The sequence below is a fragment of the Electrona antarctica genome (assembly GCF_951216825.1).
Source record: "Electrona antarctica genome assembly, contig: scaffold_532, whole genome shotgun sequence".
NCBI classification, from domain to species: Eukaryota; Metazoa; Chordata; class Actinopteri; order Myctophiformes; family Myctophidae; genus Electrona; species Electrona antarctica.
Genome location: NW_027637756.1, coordinates 32501 through 49616, shown reverse-complemented (window position 1 = coordinate 49616; position 17116 = coordinate 32501). Strand labels below are relative to the sequence as shown.

The following is a 17116-nucleotide window of genomic DNA, read 5'->3' as shown; positions in this document are numbered from 1 at the left end:
ATTACACAGGATAAAAGAGGGGGGAAGAATAAGAATTAATGCTACTAATACAGCCAAAAAGAAGAAGAAAAAAGACTTCCAAATGCTTCAGCCTGCCCGTGTCTGTAAATCAGAAGGAAACGACTAGTAAAAGAAGGCAGATACGGGGTACCTTCCCCTCTTCCGTATCCCCTGTTAAGTGCAGTCGCTTTAACAACTTCAGCCCATATATATAGCGTGCCTGTTCTGAGCATGTCATCATAGGTGAACACACCTATAATCCCATGCGATATCTCATAGTCAGTATGTGTAACATCCATTTTAGTATAGTCTTTTTGCCGGACTACTAACGGAGCTATACGTACGTTGTCTGTATGAACAGCGATTCCCAGAATTCAGTTCAAAACAAAAAAAACACGGACGCACATTGGTCGTTCTATACGACGCGCCTCGTTACACTGGGTGACCAGGTGACCTCGTTACACTGGGTGACCAGGTGACCTCGTTACACTGGGTGACCAGGTGACCTCGTTACACTGGGTGACCAGGTGACCTCGTTACACTGGGTGACCAGGTGACCTCGTTACACTGGGTGACCAGGTGACCTCGTTACACTGGGTGACCAGGTGACCTCGTTACACTGGGTGACCAGGTGACCTCGTTACACTGGGTGACCAGGTGACCTCGTTACACTGGGTGACCAGGTGACCTCGTTACACTGGGTGACCAGGTGACCTCGTTACACTGGGTGACCAGGTGACCTCGTTACACTGGGTGACCAGGTGACCTCGTCACACTGGGTGACCAGGTGACCTCGTCACACTGGTTGACCAGGTGACCTCGTTACACTGGGTGACCAGGTGACCTCGTTACACTGGGTGACCAGGTGACCTCGTTACACTGGGTGACCAGGTGACCTCGTTACACTGGGTGACCAGGTGACCTCGTTACACTGGTTGACCAGGTGACCTCGTTACACTGGTTGACCAGGTGACCTCGTTACACTGGGTGACCAGGTGACCTCGTTACACTGGGTGACCAGGAGTTTTTAAAAAAACCCTAGTTTCGGTTTGGGCTTTGGGTGGCAAAGCCTTCATCCAATCAGGATGAGAGGGGCCTTCTTCCAATCATGATCGAGTGGGGCGGGCATTGGTGCACGTGCTGTTGGTCTGTTGTACTTCCCCCACTGTAGAGCGTGTGCATGTGCACATCTTGTTACCGGGTGGACCGTTTTTTTTCCCAAATCACCCAAATCACTGAATGCTCCTTTAAATCTCTTCTGGAAAAAAATACATTACAGAACCACTCGTCTCATGTAGCCAGACAACTACGGTATTCCACAATCTCCGAATGCATGAGGTCTGGAACTACACCTCCCAAAATCTGAGTCTGAAAAAAATATATTTTAAAATATCTTTAGAGCTTTTCTTTTTATTTCCATTTCTGCTAAGCAGCAAGCTATATATGCTTAGATGATTTCTATTTATATTAGGATAAAATGTGCACGACTGTAAAGACGAAACGGAAGTGGGGAGGAGGCTTCACTTCCGCTTTACGCTTTGCTCATGATCAGAGCTTCCGTGCTCCAGACTGTATGGCAGAAGCATCATACGGCAAGTTACGCGGGAACGTGGCAAAAAACTACTTCCCGGCTGTCACGGCCATAGACATATATACATAGACGCCCTTTCCGGCTCTGAGGCGTGTGTCACCAATTGAAGGCGGAAGCATTAGCGGAAGCAAGGCGGAAGCTTGTCAAGCTTCCGCGTGCGTAACATAAGTCCCGGAAAAGACGCGCTGTGATTGGCCAGTAGTCACTTGAGTGACAGCGAGAGACGTGGAGGAGTCGCATGAGTGACGTCACTTGGGCAGCGACGCAGTCGCCTTCAGCAAATGCCTTCAGCACTTCTAAATAAGAAAGCTGCGGAGAACTGTTGCTTTGTGTTCACTCTTTAATGTTTTCTGTTAGTAATCTAATCCCCCTGGCTCTGATGTTGTATTGTTAATAACTTTGTTGTTTGTGTTTGTTTGTTTGTTTGTCTTGTTTTGTATTGTAATGTATATTGTCATGACTGTTATAAAGCCTTCAGCACTGCACTTCCGCCTTCATTGGGATACACGTCGCTCCAATGAACTGCAGCGGCAAATGAGGCATCTATTTCTTATAATATCTATGGTCACGGGCCCTTGGCCTGGCCTAAAGGGCCTATGCTGTGTCTATGGTACTGCCCTGTGTGTGTGTTTCCCCCACAGATCATGTGGGCGTCGGCCCACTTCAGACTCCTCATTAGGTGCATTAGGAGCACCTGGCCAGTGCTCCTCCTGGAACCTCTATAAAAGTAGCCTCGGTCCCAGGCTTACTTTTCTGCGAAAAGAAGAGCCTGGTCACAACGTAAGGCAGAGAAGCTATCGGTGGATGTATCCTCCGGAACATCAGTCAGATGTATTTCCCCCGGATACGATATTTTCCCGACCAATCACAACACTTGTTTCATTCGCGGAGAATGTAAACTGATTTGTAAAGCATCAACGTCATTTCCTTGGGCAATACTTCCGCTAAAATCCCGCAACTTCCGCTGATAGTCTTTTCAGCGTAGGTCTTGCCCAGGGTGCTATAAAAGAGGGCTTGCCAGCCATTCTCTGTGTCCCTCTCCAGATGACAGCACCCTTCTATTTGTTTCCCTTTACTGGTTGATTTGCACACTAAAACACCCATTCACCATACTAACCACACATCCACACAACACCCATTCACCATACTAACCACACATCCACACTACAACACCCATTCACCATACTAACCACACATCCACACTACAACACCCATTCACCATACTAACCACACATCCACACTACAACACCCATTCACCATACTAACCACACATCCACACAACACCCATTCACCATACTAACCACACATCCACACTACAACACCCATTCACCATACTAACCACACATCCACACTACAACACCCATTCACCATACTAACCACACATCCACACTACAACACCCATTCACCATACTAACCACACATCCACACTACAACACCCATTCACCATACTAACCACACATCCACACTACAACACCCATTCACCATACTAACCACACATCCACACTACAACACACCTTCACCATACGAACCACACATCCACACTACAACACCCATTCACCATACTAACCACACATCCACACTACAACACCCATTCACCATACTAACCACACATCCACACTACAACACCCATTCACCATACTAACCACACATCCACACAACACCCATTCACCATACTAACCACACATCCACACTACAACACCCATTCACCATACTAACCACACATCCACACTACAACACCCATTCACCATACTAACCACACATCCACACTACAACACCCATTCACCATACTAACCACACATCCACACTACAACACCCATTCACCATACTAACCACACATCCACACTACAACACCCATTCACCATACTAACCACACATCCACACAACACCCATTCACCATACTAACCACACATCCACACTACAACACCCATTCACCATACTAACCACACATCCACACTACAACACCCATTCACCATACTAACCACACATCCACACTACAACACCCATTCACCATACTAACCACACATCCACACTACAACACCCATTCACCATACTAACCACACATCCACACTACAACACCCATTCACCATACTAACCACACATCCACACTACAACACACCTTCACCATACTAACCACACATCCACACTACAACACCCATTCACCATACTAACCACACATCCACACTACAACACCCATTCACCATACTAACCACACATCCACACTACAACACCCATTCACCATACTAACCACACATCCACACAACACCCATTCACCATACTAACCACACATCCACACTACAACACCCATTCACCATACTAACCACACATCCACACTACAACACCCATTCACCATACTAACCACACATCCACACTACAACACCCATTCACCATACTAACCACACATCCACACTACAACACCCATTCACCATACTAACCACACATCCACACTACAACACCCATTCACCATACTAACCACACATCCACACAACACCCATTCACCATACTAACCACACATCCACACTACAACACCCATTCACCATACTAACCACACATCCACACTACAACACCCATTCACCATACTAACCACACATCCACACTACAACACCCATTCACCATACTAACCACACATCCACACTACAACACCCATTCACCATACTAACCACACATCCACACTACAACACCCATTCACCATACTAACCACACATCCACACTACAACAACCATTCACCATACTAACCACACATCCACACTACAACACACCTTCACCATACTAACCACACATCCACACTACAACACACCTTCACCATACTAACCACACATCCACACTACAACACCCATTCACCATACTAACCACACATCCACACTACAACACACCTTCACCATACTAACCACACATCCACACTACAACACACCTTCACCATACTAACCACACATCCACACTACAACACCCATTCACCATACTAACCACACATCCACACTACAACACACCTTCACCATACTAACCACACATCCACACTACAACACCCATTCACCATACTAACCACACATCCACACTACAACACCCATTCACCATACTAACCACACATCCACACTACAACACCCATTCACCATACTAACCACACATCCACACTACAACACACCTTCACCATACTAACCACACATCCACACTACAACACCCATTCACCATACTAACCACACATCCACACTACAACATCCATTCACCATACTAACCACACATCCACACTACAACACCCATTCACCATACTAACCACACATCCACACTACAACACCCATTCACCATACTAACCACACATCCACACTACAACACCCATTCACCATACTAACCACACATCCACACTACAACACACCTTCACCATACTAACCACACATCCACACTACAACACCCATTCACCATACTAACCACACATCCACACTACAACATCCATTCACCATACTAACCACACATCCACACTACAACACCCATTCACCATACTAACCACACATCCACACTACAACACCCATTCACCATACTAACCACACATCCACACTACAACACCCATTCACCATACTAACCACACATCCACACTACAACATCCATTCACCATACTAACCACACATCCACACTACAACACCCATTCACCATACTAACCACACATCCACACTACAACACCCATTCACCATACTAACCACACATCCACACTACAACACCCATTCACCATACTAACCACACATCCACACTACAACACACCTTCACCATACTAACCACACATCCACACTACAACACACCTTCACCATACTAACCACACATCCACACTACAACACCCATTCACCATACTAACCACACATCCACACTACAACACCCATTCACCATACTAACCACACATCCACACTACAACACACCTTCACCATACTAACCACACATCCACACTACAACACACCTTCACCATACTAACCACACATCCACACTGACACCACTGATCATACTGACTTCCACATCTCATACATTCTGTAAGCATTCTTTATAGTAAGTTAATATTAGTTACCCTTTTGTAAATAAACTTGTTATTTTGAACACTGCTACGGCGTCCTCCTCAATTTGTCATGGCCCAACGGGCCGGGTTATGACACCGGCCTTCTCAGCCCATGTAGTCCTACAGCACATGCATTGAACGACGTTAAACTCACTTTGCCACTTGATTGGCCACTCATGTTATGCATGTGCAAACCCTCCCAAAGAGGGGTCCGGGGACCCCTAGGGGTACTTGAGGGAGTTCCAGGGGTTACCTAGCTCAATGAACCAAATGGACCCTTATGGGTCTGTAACTCTGAGAGTGTCCAAATGGAATGGAATGGATAGAACGTGGATTATTTGTACACTCTCAGAGTTAAATTAACAGTGGTTTTTACTATATAAATTGGGGTACCATGCAGAGATAGAAATGCCATTAAGTCGGGGGTCTGTAGCATAATGCGTGTGAAACTGGGGGTCCATGAAATGAATGTGCTTCGGAATCACCGCTAGAGCCATAAAAATCCTCCCTTATCGGGGTCACTGGCTTATGTTTTCAAATGGGGGGTCCGTGGCCTAATAAATGTTGGTTTGGGGGTCCTTGACACGAAAACGTTTGGGAACCACTGCTCTGTTATTGTATAAGTTTTATTGCATGATCATACTATTCCAACGTTGTTGTGTATGTTTGAGATATACAGTTGGAGGCCATCGATATTGTCCTTTTCTTTTTGCTGAGGTTTGCGTGATCTGCGCAAAAGGACAGTTAACTAATTTTGGGCGGGAACCCCTTTTGGTGTTTTAAACATTATGTTATAATTTAGCTATTGAAAAATAGCAGATCTACAAGCTCATAGCGCGCCACCGAGTGGCGCGCTACGAGCTTGTAGGTCTGCTATTTTTGAAAAATCGTGAAAATATTTATTTCAGAAAACTGGAGGATTTAGAAGGTTTTTTTTTAAATGTTGAGGTCAGGCCTAAATGGGTCAAATGATAAGGGACAATATCGGTGGCACCCAACTGTATGGGACCCGAATGGAAACAAGACCGCAGGGTCTTTCTTCGGTGCTGTCCTTTTGGACCATCTATGCTGGACTGTACCCTGTACTGTACCCTGTACTGTACCCCTGTACTGTTGCATTTTTGTCTAATAACATTATCAATCAATCAAAAACTCTACCATACATCTTGTACAAGTGTTATTGTATGAGCATACTCTTGGGGACCCAACACAGCTCCTCCAAGGAAAACAAACAAATTAACGGAGCTGAACGTGAATCCCTGTTACGGCCCTATGTGGCCTCATATTGTGTGTTAACCCTCCTGAGTGATTTTTGTGATTTCTGTGCCCTACATGGTATTTGGTGGGTGGAGTCGAGTGGAGATTGGAGGAGTGGCTTGTTTGGAGGCACACCTGGGCCTCATCTCATCAGCCAGCCATTATAAAAGCCTGAGATGAACACCACTTCAGCCCCATTTGCCATCCGTCACCTCCATGTTCTGAACCCTGTGTTTGTAGCTAGCATTTTTTTGACTTTGTTTATATTTAGTTAGGGAGCTTAGATTGTCATTTTTGTTTGGAGTGCCGTAGTTTAACTCTTTTCCTTTTCAGGTAGGGTGGAGTTTTGTTTGTTGTTTTGGCCTTGGCCTCCCCGATGATATATGCTTTCCCTATTGACATTTTCTAACAACTTCTGTAACCTCGATTATTAATAAATGTTCACTTTTTTGGTCACTCTGGTTTGTGTTACTTTTTAGTTATACGTGTTACTCCTTAGCCTCTAGACTCCATATAAGGTCGTAACAATCCCCCCCACCGCCCACCCCTTTTTTTCCCCTCACTGTATATGTTTCTTTTCCCTTTTTACCTCCTTTATGATGAATTCCTGTTCTGTCCTTTGTCTATATAGAAGTGTCTATTTGTACGTCTCTAAATGTTTTTGATGATTTGAACATGGTGGACCCTGTTGGAAACAAGTGTAATGCTTAATTGGGTCGTCCACTCACAGTTAACAGCCTTGGTATTGAGTTTGTGCTTGAAATGTACTGTAATTCTGCAAACTGTTAATACATTTTTCAATCAATCTACCATACATATTGGACGAGTTTTATCGTATGATCATACTCATGCAGTCATTTAAAAAGTTGCATACAATATTGCTGCTTTAACTTGTTATAAAACTGATGTCTCCTTTCTCTCTGACCTTGGATTTCTGTCTTTCTAAACTTTACTACCGTATCTAGTAAAACAGAAGAAAAAAAACATTGTCAAACAATAAAATAAAAATTAAAATTAAACTCTGTGCACTGTTGAACCATAACCCATACAGACCTGAGTCTGATTCTAACAAATCAGCCTCCTAAATCAGTCGTTTTTGTGCCTAAAGGACCTAAATAAATGCCATGTATTTGGCAGCGGACCACCCATCTGATTTGTTTTGTGCCAGGGACCCCCAGAAGAGATTATTTCTTCTCTTTCTTGTCTTTTTTTTCAAAGGGTTAGGGTTAACCCTATCCTAACCCAAACACTTTCAAGATTTTTCTAAAATGTGGATACTCACCCAATTTGTCACTGTGTGGATACAGTGGTTTGAAACAAATTGGGGCATGGTCACTTTTCAGTTTCTTTTTGACATCTTAATATTATTATGAAACTACACAATGGAAGCTTTCATATGATGTATTGTTCATTGAAATTGGAAAAAAAGATATGACCCTTTGACACTTGTTGAACCAGAAAACCCAAAGTAGAGAAATTGTGAATGCGAAATGTGAAATCACCTCTGAGCGCCCTAAGAAATAGCATAAGCTCTCGCGGCTTGTAGATCTGCTACTTATCAATAGGCTGAATTCTAAAATGACACGACAGATGCTTTCCCGGTTTGAATGGGTTAAACTATCTGTAGCGAGACGTATATCACGAACGATTTAAGGACAGAACATCTAACAGGTTCACATCTCAGTTCCTACTCTGGGGACATTGAGGTCTGTGGTACAAGGTGAGCCGGGTTCAAAGTCTTGAGAAGAAGTGAAGTAGTGAACATTCAGAGCACGTTGTCTCTTTTTTAACTGCTGCTCAACTCTTTGCAAAAAGAAAGGCGGCGAAAAGAAATAAAAAAGTGGCACTTTTTTTCATCCCCACCTTTAACCCATTCTTGGCGGGAACCCCTTTGGTGTTAGCTATTGAAAAATAGAAGATCTACAAGCTCATAGCGCGCCACCGAGTGGCGCGCTACGAGCTTGTAGGTCTGCTATTTTTGAAAAACCGTTAAAATGTGGCGCAAATCATTGAATATATATTTCAGAGCGAACATTTTTAACTAAAATATTTGCTTCTGGGGGGTCCCTGGAACTACATATTTTGAGAGGCCCAATGGAGATAATTCTGGGGGTCCTTGACATGAAAAAGGTTGAGCCCCACTGACATAAAAACATGGGTTTTTCAGAAGAATGTTAGGATTTAGAAGACTTGTTTTTAATCGACCTCAGTCCAAAATGGGTTAAATGTTCACTTCTGACTCCCGCTAGCTAGAGGAGTGAGAGACCTACAGAGAATTGAGGAAGAATCAGGTATAAGATATAGGAGACTGACTGACGTCCTACCAGGTGATAAGCAGCTGCCTGCTCACTCCTCATGCATTGAAGGAAGCATGAGCACAGATCGGGGCTCTCCCCAGGTTGGCAGAGGGGCAGTAGTGCACCGGGTGAAAAATGGGTTACAAAATCGTGGGATAAAAAAAAAGAAAGGACTGGAAAAAGATGCCTTAATTTGATGGCGCTATATGAGCTTGTATATCTGCTATTTTTGATTAGCAAAGTATAAAATAGGGTTAAAGTGGTTTAAAATGACTTGTTATTGGTAAAACTGCAGCTCTGACCCAAGCATGACCCCAGCACATTACACACCACCAAGGTCGTGTGGAATACTTTTCCCATACTGTCTCTTAACCCATTTAGACCTGAGGACAAGGTCTTCTAATGACAGTTTTCTGAAAAACCCATGTTTCTATATACGTGGTTCTCGTACATTTTCATGTCAAGGACCCCCAAGAATATATGTAATTGGTCGCCGACCCCCATCTGAAAATATGTTGTTCCAGGGACCCCCCAGAAGCATTTAAGTTAAAAACGTTCGCTCTGAAAGAATATATATTCAAAGATTTGCACTACATTTTCACGATTTTTCAAAAAGCTAAAGTACATATATGCTTAAAACACCAAAAGGGGTTCCCGCCCAAAATCTGTGTTGTCAGCAGCTAAGCTTGTACATCGGCTATTTTATATTAGATGTAGTGGAGTAGAAATAAAAGTATTGGAAACTGGAAATACTCCAGTAAAGTCAAAGGTACCTCAGTATTGCAATTAAGTACAGCACTTGAGTAAATGTACTTATAGTTACGTTACACAACTGAAGTTGGGGTATTGGAATTTGGCAAATGGGATGATGATGATGATGATGACCTAGCCTCGCGTATAGCGATACTAATATCACTGAGTGGATATTAGGCTCATCCCTCTCAGTGTTCGATTTTTCTTTTCTCACAATGTCCCGCCTTATATTTGAATATTGGGCCCTGGTTGGTTATAGCCTGGTTCCAGACGAAAGGCTGTGAAGTCCTCCCACAATTGAGAGGGGCCAGACTTAAAGATGGAGTGCCACGATTTTTTTCCACCCTAAAACATGATCATCAGGTATTATTATAATATAAGGAGGAATAACTTTTTTCCAAAAAGCGTACAGTATTTGTTAAAATCATGCTTTTATGTGGACACGCCCACCAGTTCATTAAAGGGCGCGTTCGGAAATAGCGCACTGAGGGCACTGTGCAATGCAAACGAATAGGCGAGTGCACTCCCGGTGCGCATTTCCGAACGCACCCTATGTATGCCTGGTGGGTGGTGATGGGTGGGGATCCACCTGAACTGAAGCCGCACCCACAGCTGCAGTTGTATGATAAAGGGGGAGGGGTTAAGGGAGGGGCTGATAGTGTGATGTCACTATATTACTGTTTATTTCATTGGCCCGTTTGACTGTCAAGGGTTCAGCCTCCAGGAAGAAACCCTAAATACAAAGTTAATACACCATTGCACATAAAAACGACTCCAGGGTGTCTAATGAAGTACTGTCACCTCATAGACACATGAACAACATTAAATCTGCTTGGGGATGGCAAAGGCAGATAAAGGCGAGGCTAATGATGACCCATGCATGGTCATGGACGGCGAACTCACCTGATCTAGTCTCTCGTTGCCAACGTGGTCAAACTGGGTGAGAGGGTTGAAACGGGGCGGAGCCGTGCGATCCCCAGGACCAAGGTCAAAGGTCACCAAGCGGGGAGGACAACCTCCATCGTCATCATGGTCACCATGTGTGGCCGCAGCCAGCTTCCTTATCAACAGCTCCTGCAATCCAACAGAGAGATGGGACTAATGGCACTTACATACATGTAATATCAGACAAAAAGGACATTTCTAAATAATCATCTTTCCCTAGTGGAAACCAGCTAGCCCCCCACCCGAGTCCCCTGCATGTTGAAACAGAACAAAACAGAAGCAGTAATAGTCTGGAAACATAAATGTTTTTTCCATACATTATTTTACATTTTACATACTTTTCCGGACCTGGAAAAGTATGAAATGAAATTCCATACTTTTACATACTTTCCATACTTCCATACTTCAAAAGCATAAAAAACCAAACGGAACGCGGCCCGAAACCAACAATATAAAAGTATTAAAGTAACATAAGAGATATAGTAGCACTTCCGAGTTTGATTCTGGACAATTCTGCCTCTCTTTCTTAGTTCTCTCATCCCTGCCATGTTGTAAATAAAGTTCAAAAAGTTTTTGAACAGAATTTGTCCATATTGCTCAAGTATATTGTCACTGTCGGGCAGACACCTCTTATCATTATTCTAAACATTTGTGTTTTTCGTTAATTAACATCCTACTTGATCACACAAAAGCATCAAAAGTGGCAGATCTACAAGCTTGAAGCGCGGTGCGAAGTGACGCTTGTAGACTTTTTGCTGTTTTTGAATTTGAGACCTGAAAAGTAACACTAGTTCTGGACATATGATGTTTCCACCCCGAAAGGAGACGATATGATATCTACCATAATAATTTGATGTTACTCAGCAGCACTGCAGGCAGAGTTGAATAACAAGACTGGACTGAGATATTGACCAACACAACACTGGGTTTTCATCCAGTGACTGGACTGAGATGTTGACCAACACAACACTGGGTTTTCATCCAGTGACTGGACTGAGATATTGACCAACACAACACTGGGTTTTCATCCAGTGACTGGACTGAGATATTGACCAACACAACACTGGGTTTTCATCCAGTGACTGGACTGAGATATTGACCAACACAACACTGGGTTTTCATCCAGTGACTGGACTGAGGTATTGACCAACACAACACTGGGTTTTCATCCAGTCACTGGACTGAGATATTGACCAACACAACACTGGGTTTTCATCCAGTCACTGGACTGAGATATTGACCAACACAACACTGGGTTTTCATCCAGTCACTGGACTGAGATATTGACCAACACAACACTGGGTTTTCATCCAGTGACTGGACTGAGATATTGACCAACACAACACTGGGTTTTCATCCAGTCACTGGACTGAGATATTGACCAACACAACACTGGGTTTTCATCCAGTGACTGGACTGAGATATTGACCAACACAACACTGGGTTTTCATCCAGTGACTGGACTGAGGTATTGACCAACACAACACTGGGTTTTCATCCAGTCACTGGACTGAGATATTGACCAACACAACACTGGGTTTTCATCCAGTGACTGGAGGACATTATTGACACACAGAGAGAGATGGAAAGTTTAAGAGCAAAACATAAGTTGTAGCTTAAAGTTGCAGTAAACTTTCTCAAAGCGTAACATTTTGCAACAGTGTCAGGACACACACACACACACACACACACACACACACACACACACACACACACACACACACACACACACACACACACACACACACACACACACACACACACACACACACACACACACACACACACACACACACACACACACACACACACACACACACACACACACACACACACACACACACACACTTAGCCTAGACAGAGATGAAGCAGAGACTCCCAACTACATACCATATACTACAGACTTTTTCATAGGCTTTCATTGACAGCACTATGATCAGACTTTCACTTCAGACATTTAAAACTCTTACTTATTACCTCAGTACCTTAGGCTCTGTACTTGGTCTGCTCTTTCCTGCATGTTCTACTACAGGGGTTCTCAACCCGTGGGTCGCGACCCCTCGGGGGGTCGCCAAATTATTTTAGGGGGTCCCCAAATTATTTTCAAAAAAAAAAAAAAAAAAAAAAAAAGATGTTTTTAAATTTTTATTTTCACGATTTTTCTAAAATAGCAGACCTACAAGCTCGTAGCGCGCCACTCGGTGGCGCGCTATGAGCTTGTAGATCTGCTATTTTTCAATAGCTAAATTATAACAATGCTTAAAACACCAAAAGGGGTTCCTGCCCAAAATGGGTTAAGGTTATTGTAGCAGTCAATTTATATTGGGGGTCGGGAGGGGGCGGGGCGGGGGTCCCGAGCCATTGCCAAAGCATTTCCGGGGGTCCCCGGCCAAAAACGTTGAGAACCCCTGTTCTACTACACCAAATGATGAAACTATAGCCAATCTACACGCTCAGCGTGTTGTAAGCTAGTAGATCTGCTATTTCTTGGCTAATCTTCCGCACCGAATAGAGGGATGCGTGGCTAATGCGAAGGAAAGGTTCCTATTTCACAAAGATTTCACAAAGATTTGGAGACCAGCCCCAGTAGCAACTCTGAAGACCCACGGTCTATGAGAAATAAAGTGAGCACAGACAGGAAATTAGCCAATTAGGAGATTATTATTGGCAATTTGAATGTCTTATTATTAGTATTACACCCACAGATGTCCTAATGAAGGGACGTCGCGATGGGCTCTCTATCTCTGTATTCCCAGGTGGACCGGCCCAACAGAAGTAGAAATGTAATAATGATGTTCAGATAGCTTTTATGGGCTGTCCTCCACCTCCAACGTCCAGCCTCTCCATCCAACTATTCCCTGACCGATCGGCCCCCAGCAGCAAAAGTAGAAATTAATCAGAAGTGTTCAGAAATAGATGATGATGAAAATAAAAGGACAACTGGAGAGCACCGTGCCATTTTGTAGATGTGGAGAGGCCATGTGTGTGTGTGTGTGTGTGTGTGTGTGTGTGTGTGTGTTGTCTCTGATGTGGTTAGGGAGTGTGTTCCACAGGGAGGCGGGCCGCAACCCAAAAGGCCAAAGTACACGGTGTGGTATGTTACTGTAGGTGTCTGTAGGGTGTGTGCCGTGCAAGTACATTTGTTTGAAATAATCACGTTGCTATTTTCGCATCGTTTATTCCCGTCGCTACATGTGCAATGATAATGTTAATGTTAGATTTACAACTTGGAAAATGTTCAGATGGGGTTTAGGATTAGGCACAGAGGTTAAATGTTCAGATGGGGTTTAGGATTAGGCACAGAGGTTAAATGTTCAGATGGGGTTTAGGATTAGGCACAGAGGTTAAATGTTCAGATGGGGTTTAGGATTAGGCACAGAGGTTAAATGTTCAGATGGGGTTTAGGATTAGGCACAGAGGTTAAATGTTCAGATGGGGTTTAGGATTAGGCACAGAGGTTAAATGTTCAGATGGGGTTTAGGATTAGGCACAGAGGTTATGGGCTCTATTTTCGTCCATGCTAAAGCCCTTATCCCTAAACTTATTTGCCTTCTTTTTTTTTTTTTTACTATTTTGAAAAACATTTTTGAATAGTTCAACTAGCTGATCTACATCGAGACGTTGTGAGCTTGGATTGGCAATTTGAAATATTCAAAAATGTTTTTCAAAATAGTAAAAAAATAAAATGGCAAAGAAGTTTAGGTATAAGGGGTTTAGCACTGACGAAAATCTCTAGGGTTGTTTTTTTTCCTAATTTTTATTCCACGATTTTGTAACCCATTTTTCACCCCTGTGGCAATTATCTAATGTGATCCTGGGCTCTACACACCCTCCGCCAACCTGGAGAGAGCAACGGACTTGAACTCATGCTTCCTTCATGCCTGAGTGTCCAAGTCGCTCCTTTACACCTGACAGGGGGGTTGTTTCCCTGGTTGGACGTAGCGCGTGGAAGGAACACGTTATGGGGCTCTCTAGGGTTATGCCTGATTTACACTTTGTCGTGCGCAAAAACGGTAGGCTATTTCCAGCTTTAGGGCTATAGGGTTGAAAATGACCCCTTCCGCAAAAAGAATTATGATTAAAAATGTCATTCAGAAAAGTCAGCATCCTAAAATGTTGACGTCCTCGCAAGTATAGTGATACAAGTGTGTGTGTGTGTGTGTGTGTGCGTGCGTGCGCGTGCGTGTGTGTGTGCGTGTGTGCGTGCGTGCACTGTGGCACCCTGGTGTGTCTCCACTATATCCCCATTAGTCAGGCTGACACGGCCTCCAACCCTCCTCTCCACCCGGCAGCCTCCATCTCTATTCTGACCCGGCTGTCCTTGACTTGACCTTGACCTTGGCTGGGCATACAGGCTGTTATATTTAAGTATGTCAGTGAGCCAACGTGGGTTTTTTTCTTTTACGATTCTAAAACATCACTGATAAACAAACCGCAGGCAGGCATCATACAAACAAAGTGTTACAAATATGACAAATAAGAGAAAAAAAACGCTGTAATGTAAGTGCTATTTTAACTTGCTAGACGTGATGCTCAGACGTGATCAACATCAATATGTACCAATATAAAAAAGTATAGCGCGACATTATGGAGTTGGCATGAAAGTCCAACACGTGGAACCGTTTCAGGGTTTCTGATTCTGTCAGGCGCTTAAAGAATCTACGCCATGTCACTGGTTTGTAGTCATACAGGCTGGAACCACCAAACAGGAACAAGTATAAAATGAGCCTAAATATTTCCCTGCATCATAATATTAGAGCCTACCCTATAAAACCCTTGATGTGGCATAATTCAGTTTCTAGTAATAGTGAATTTGGTAATATCCATCTTCTATCCCAACTCGTAGTGACTGGCGAGACTAAACTATAGTAGTTCTACTCGATTCAACATTTAAATGGGGATTGGGGGAACCAAAACAAAGTGACGCCAAAACAACTTTTTTTTCCCTCCGAGGTGGAAAGTCTGGTGACGCCAGGCTACGTGGAACGGAGGCCACAGGAGACCTGATTCAGCTCTAAATGCCTCCACAGAAAATAAATAAAAATCTGTTATTTTTTTTTAAATTAGGCACATGAATATTTTATTTGAGGTTTTGGCACTATTGTAATTGAAATGACCCCTGCAAACATGCTTGAAAGTGAACTGTCCCTTGAAGTGGTTAAGTGGAGTGACTGTGTTTTCACCAGTCTTATCCGTAGCTAACCCTTTGTGTCCAGCTCCAGTCACTGTGCAGTGCCAGCTCTCCAGGCCATGGATCCCTGATGTCAGCACATTGGCACAACCACCAGAGCCCTAATTACTCTTACATGTGTGATGTGGCAAGCCATGCGCCACACAACCATTGTACAGTACAGCTTCTGAGGGTCCTGGGGCCGTCAGTGCATCCAATACCCACCCACCCCCCAACTGACCATCAAATCCACCCACCCTCTCTCCCTCACCGTTGCCATGTCCACTTATTATAAGTGGCTTTGGGCTTGCTTTTCCTGTAAAATCGCTTGTTGTACATATTGGTAATTGCGGGGATGCTGCTTTTTGTGTTGGCTTGTTTCTTATCTAAAGTGGAGTAGAGCCTTGGAGCGCTTGTTGCCCGATCCGATGACGTGTCAAAAAGTGACACGTCATGGAAAATCTCCCCTGCCTGTTTAGCTGACGAAAACGAAAATCTTAAAACGATCATAAAACGATCTAAATCATCCCGTCTAATTCTGAAAAAAGATCCTGTGTTAGACGGCGCTCAGCGGTCCAGTCGCTAGTCGCGATAGATTTATTATTACCTCCGGTTGTTGTCGATCGACTCGATTTTACGATATTACATTTGTATGCATTCATCGTCCGATAATACCTGACATCACTACTTGTTTTCATAGATTGCTTATTTCTCTGGCAGGATCTGGCAACACTGCCCGCCACCCAGACGCCTGCCTCAGCCCCCAGACCCACCCAGCCAGACCCCCACGCAGACAGCCAGCCAGACCCCCACGCAGACAGCCTGCGGCTGCAGGCCACATGCAGCAGCCACCTAATTGTGGGGGAGAGGAGGGGGCTTTTCACTACCTCATTGCCTTGGATGGTGTGATGTATCTGCCTCAGGTAGTCACTGCCACCTGCTCTGTGGCACAGCTCCAGCAGTATCAGGAGCATTTTCTGCTCAGTCAGTTCAGCCGACGACGCTCCCCCTCCGCCCTCTCCTCCTCCTCCTCCTCCTCCTCCTCGCTCAAACACACTGGGAGGGACGGAGAGAGA

The 17116-nt window shown here is 44.1% G+C and overlaps 1 protein-coding gene across 1 annotated transcript in view; it reads right to left on the bottom strand.

The window, feature by feature from the left end:
* LOC306918682 (uncharacterized protein KIAA0825 homolog) overlaps nucleotides 1-17116 on the bottom strand; it is a gene marked incomplete at both ends in the record, with an annotated part of 46009 nt that overhangs the window by 1784 nt on the left and 27109 nt on the right. The window contains 2 exons of the mRNA XM_079531563.1: nucleotides 10829-10999; nucleotides 16928-17096. Coding sequence (XP_079387689.1) covers nucleotides 10829-10999; nucleotides 16928-17096 — 340 coding nt within the window. The remainder of the gene's footprint in view (nucleotides 1-10828; nucleotides 11000-16927; nucleotides 17097-17116) is intronic.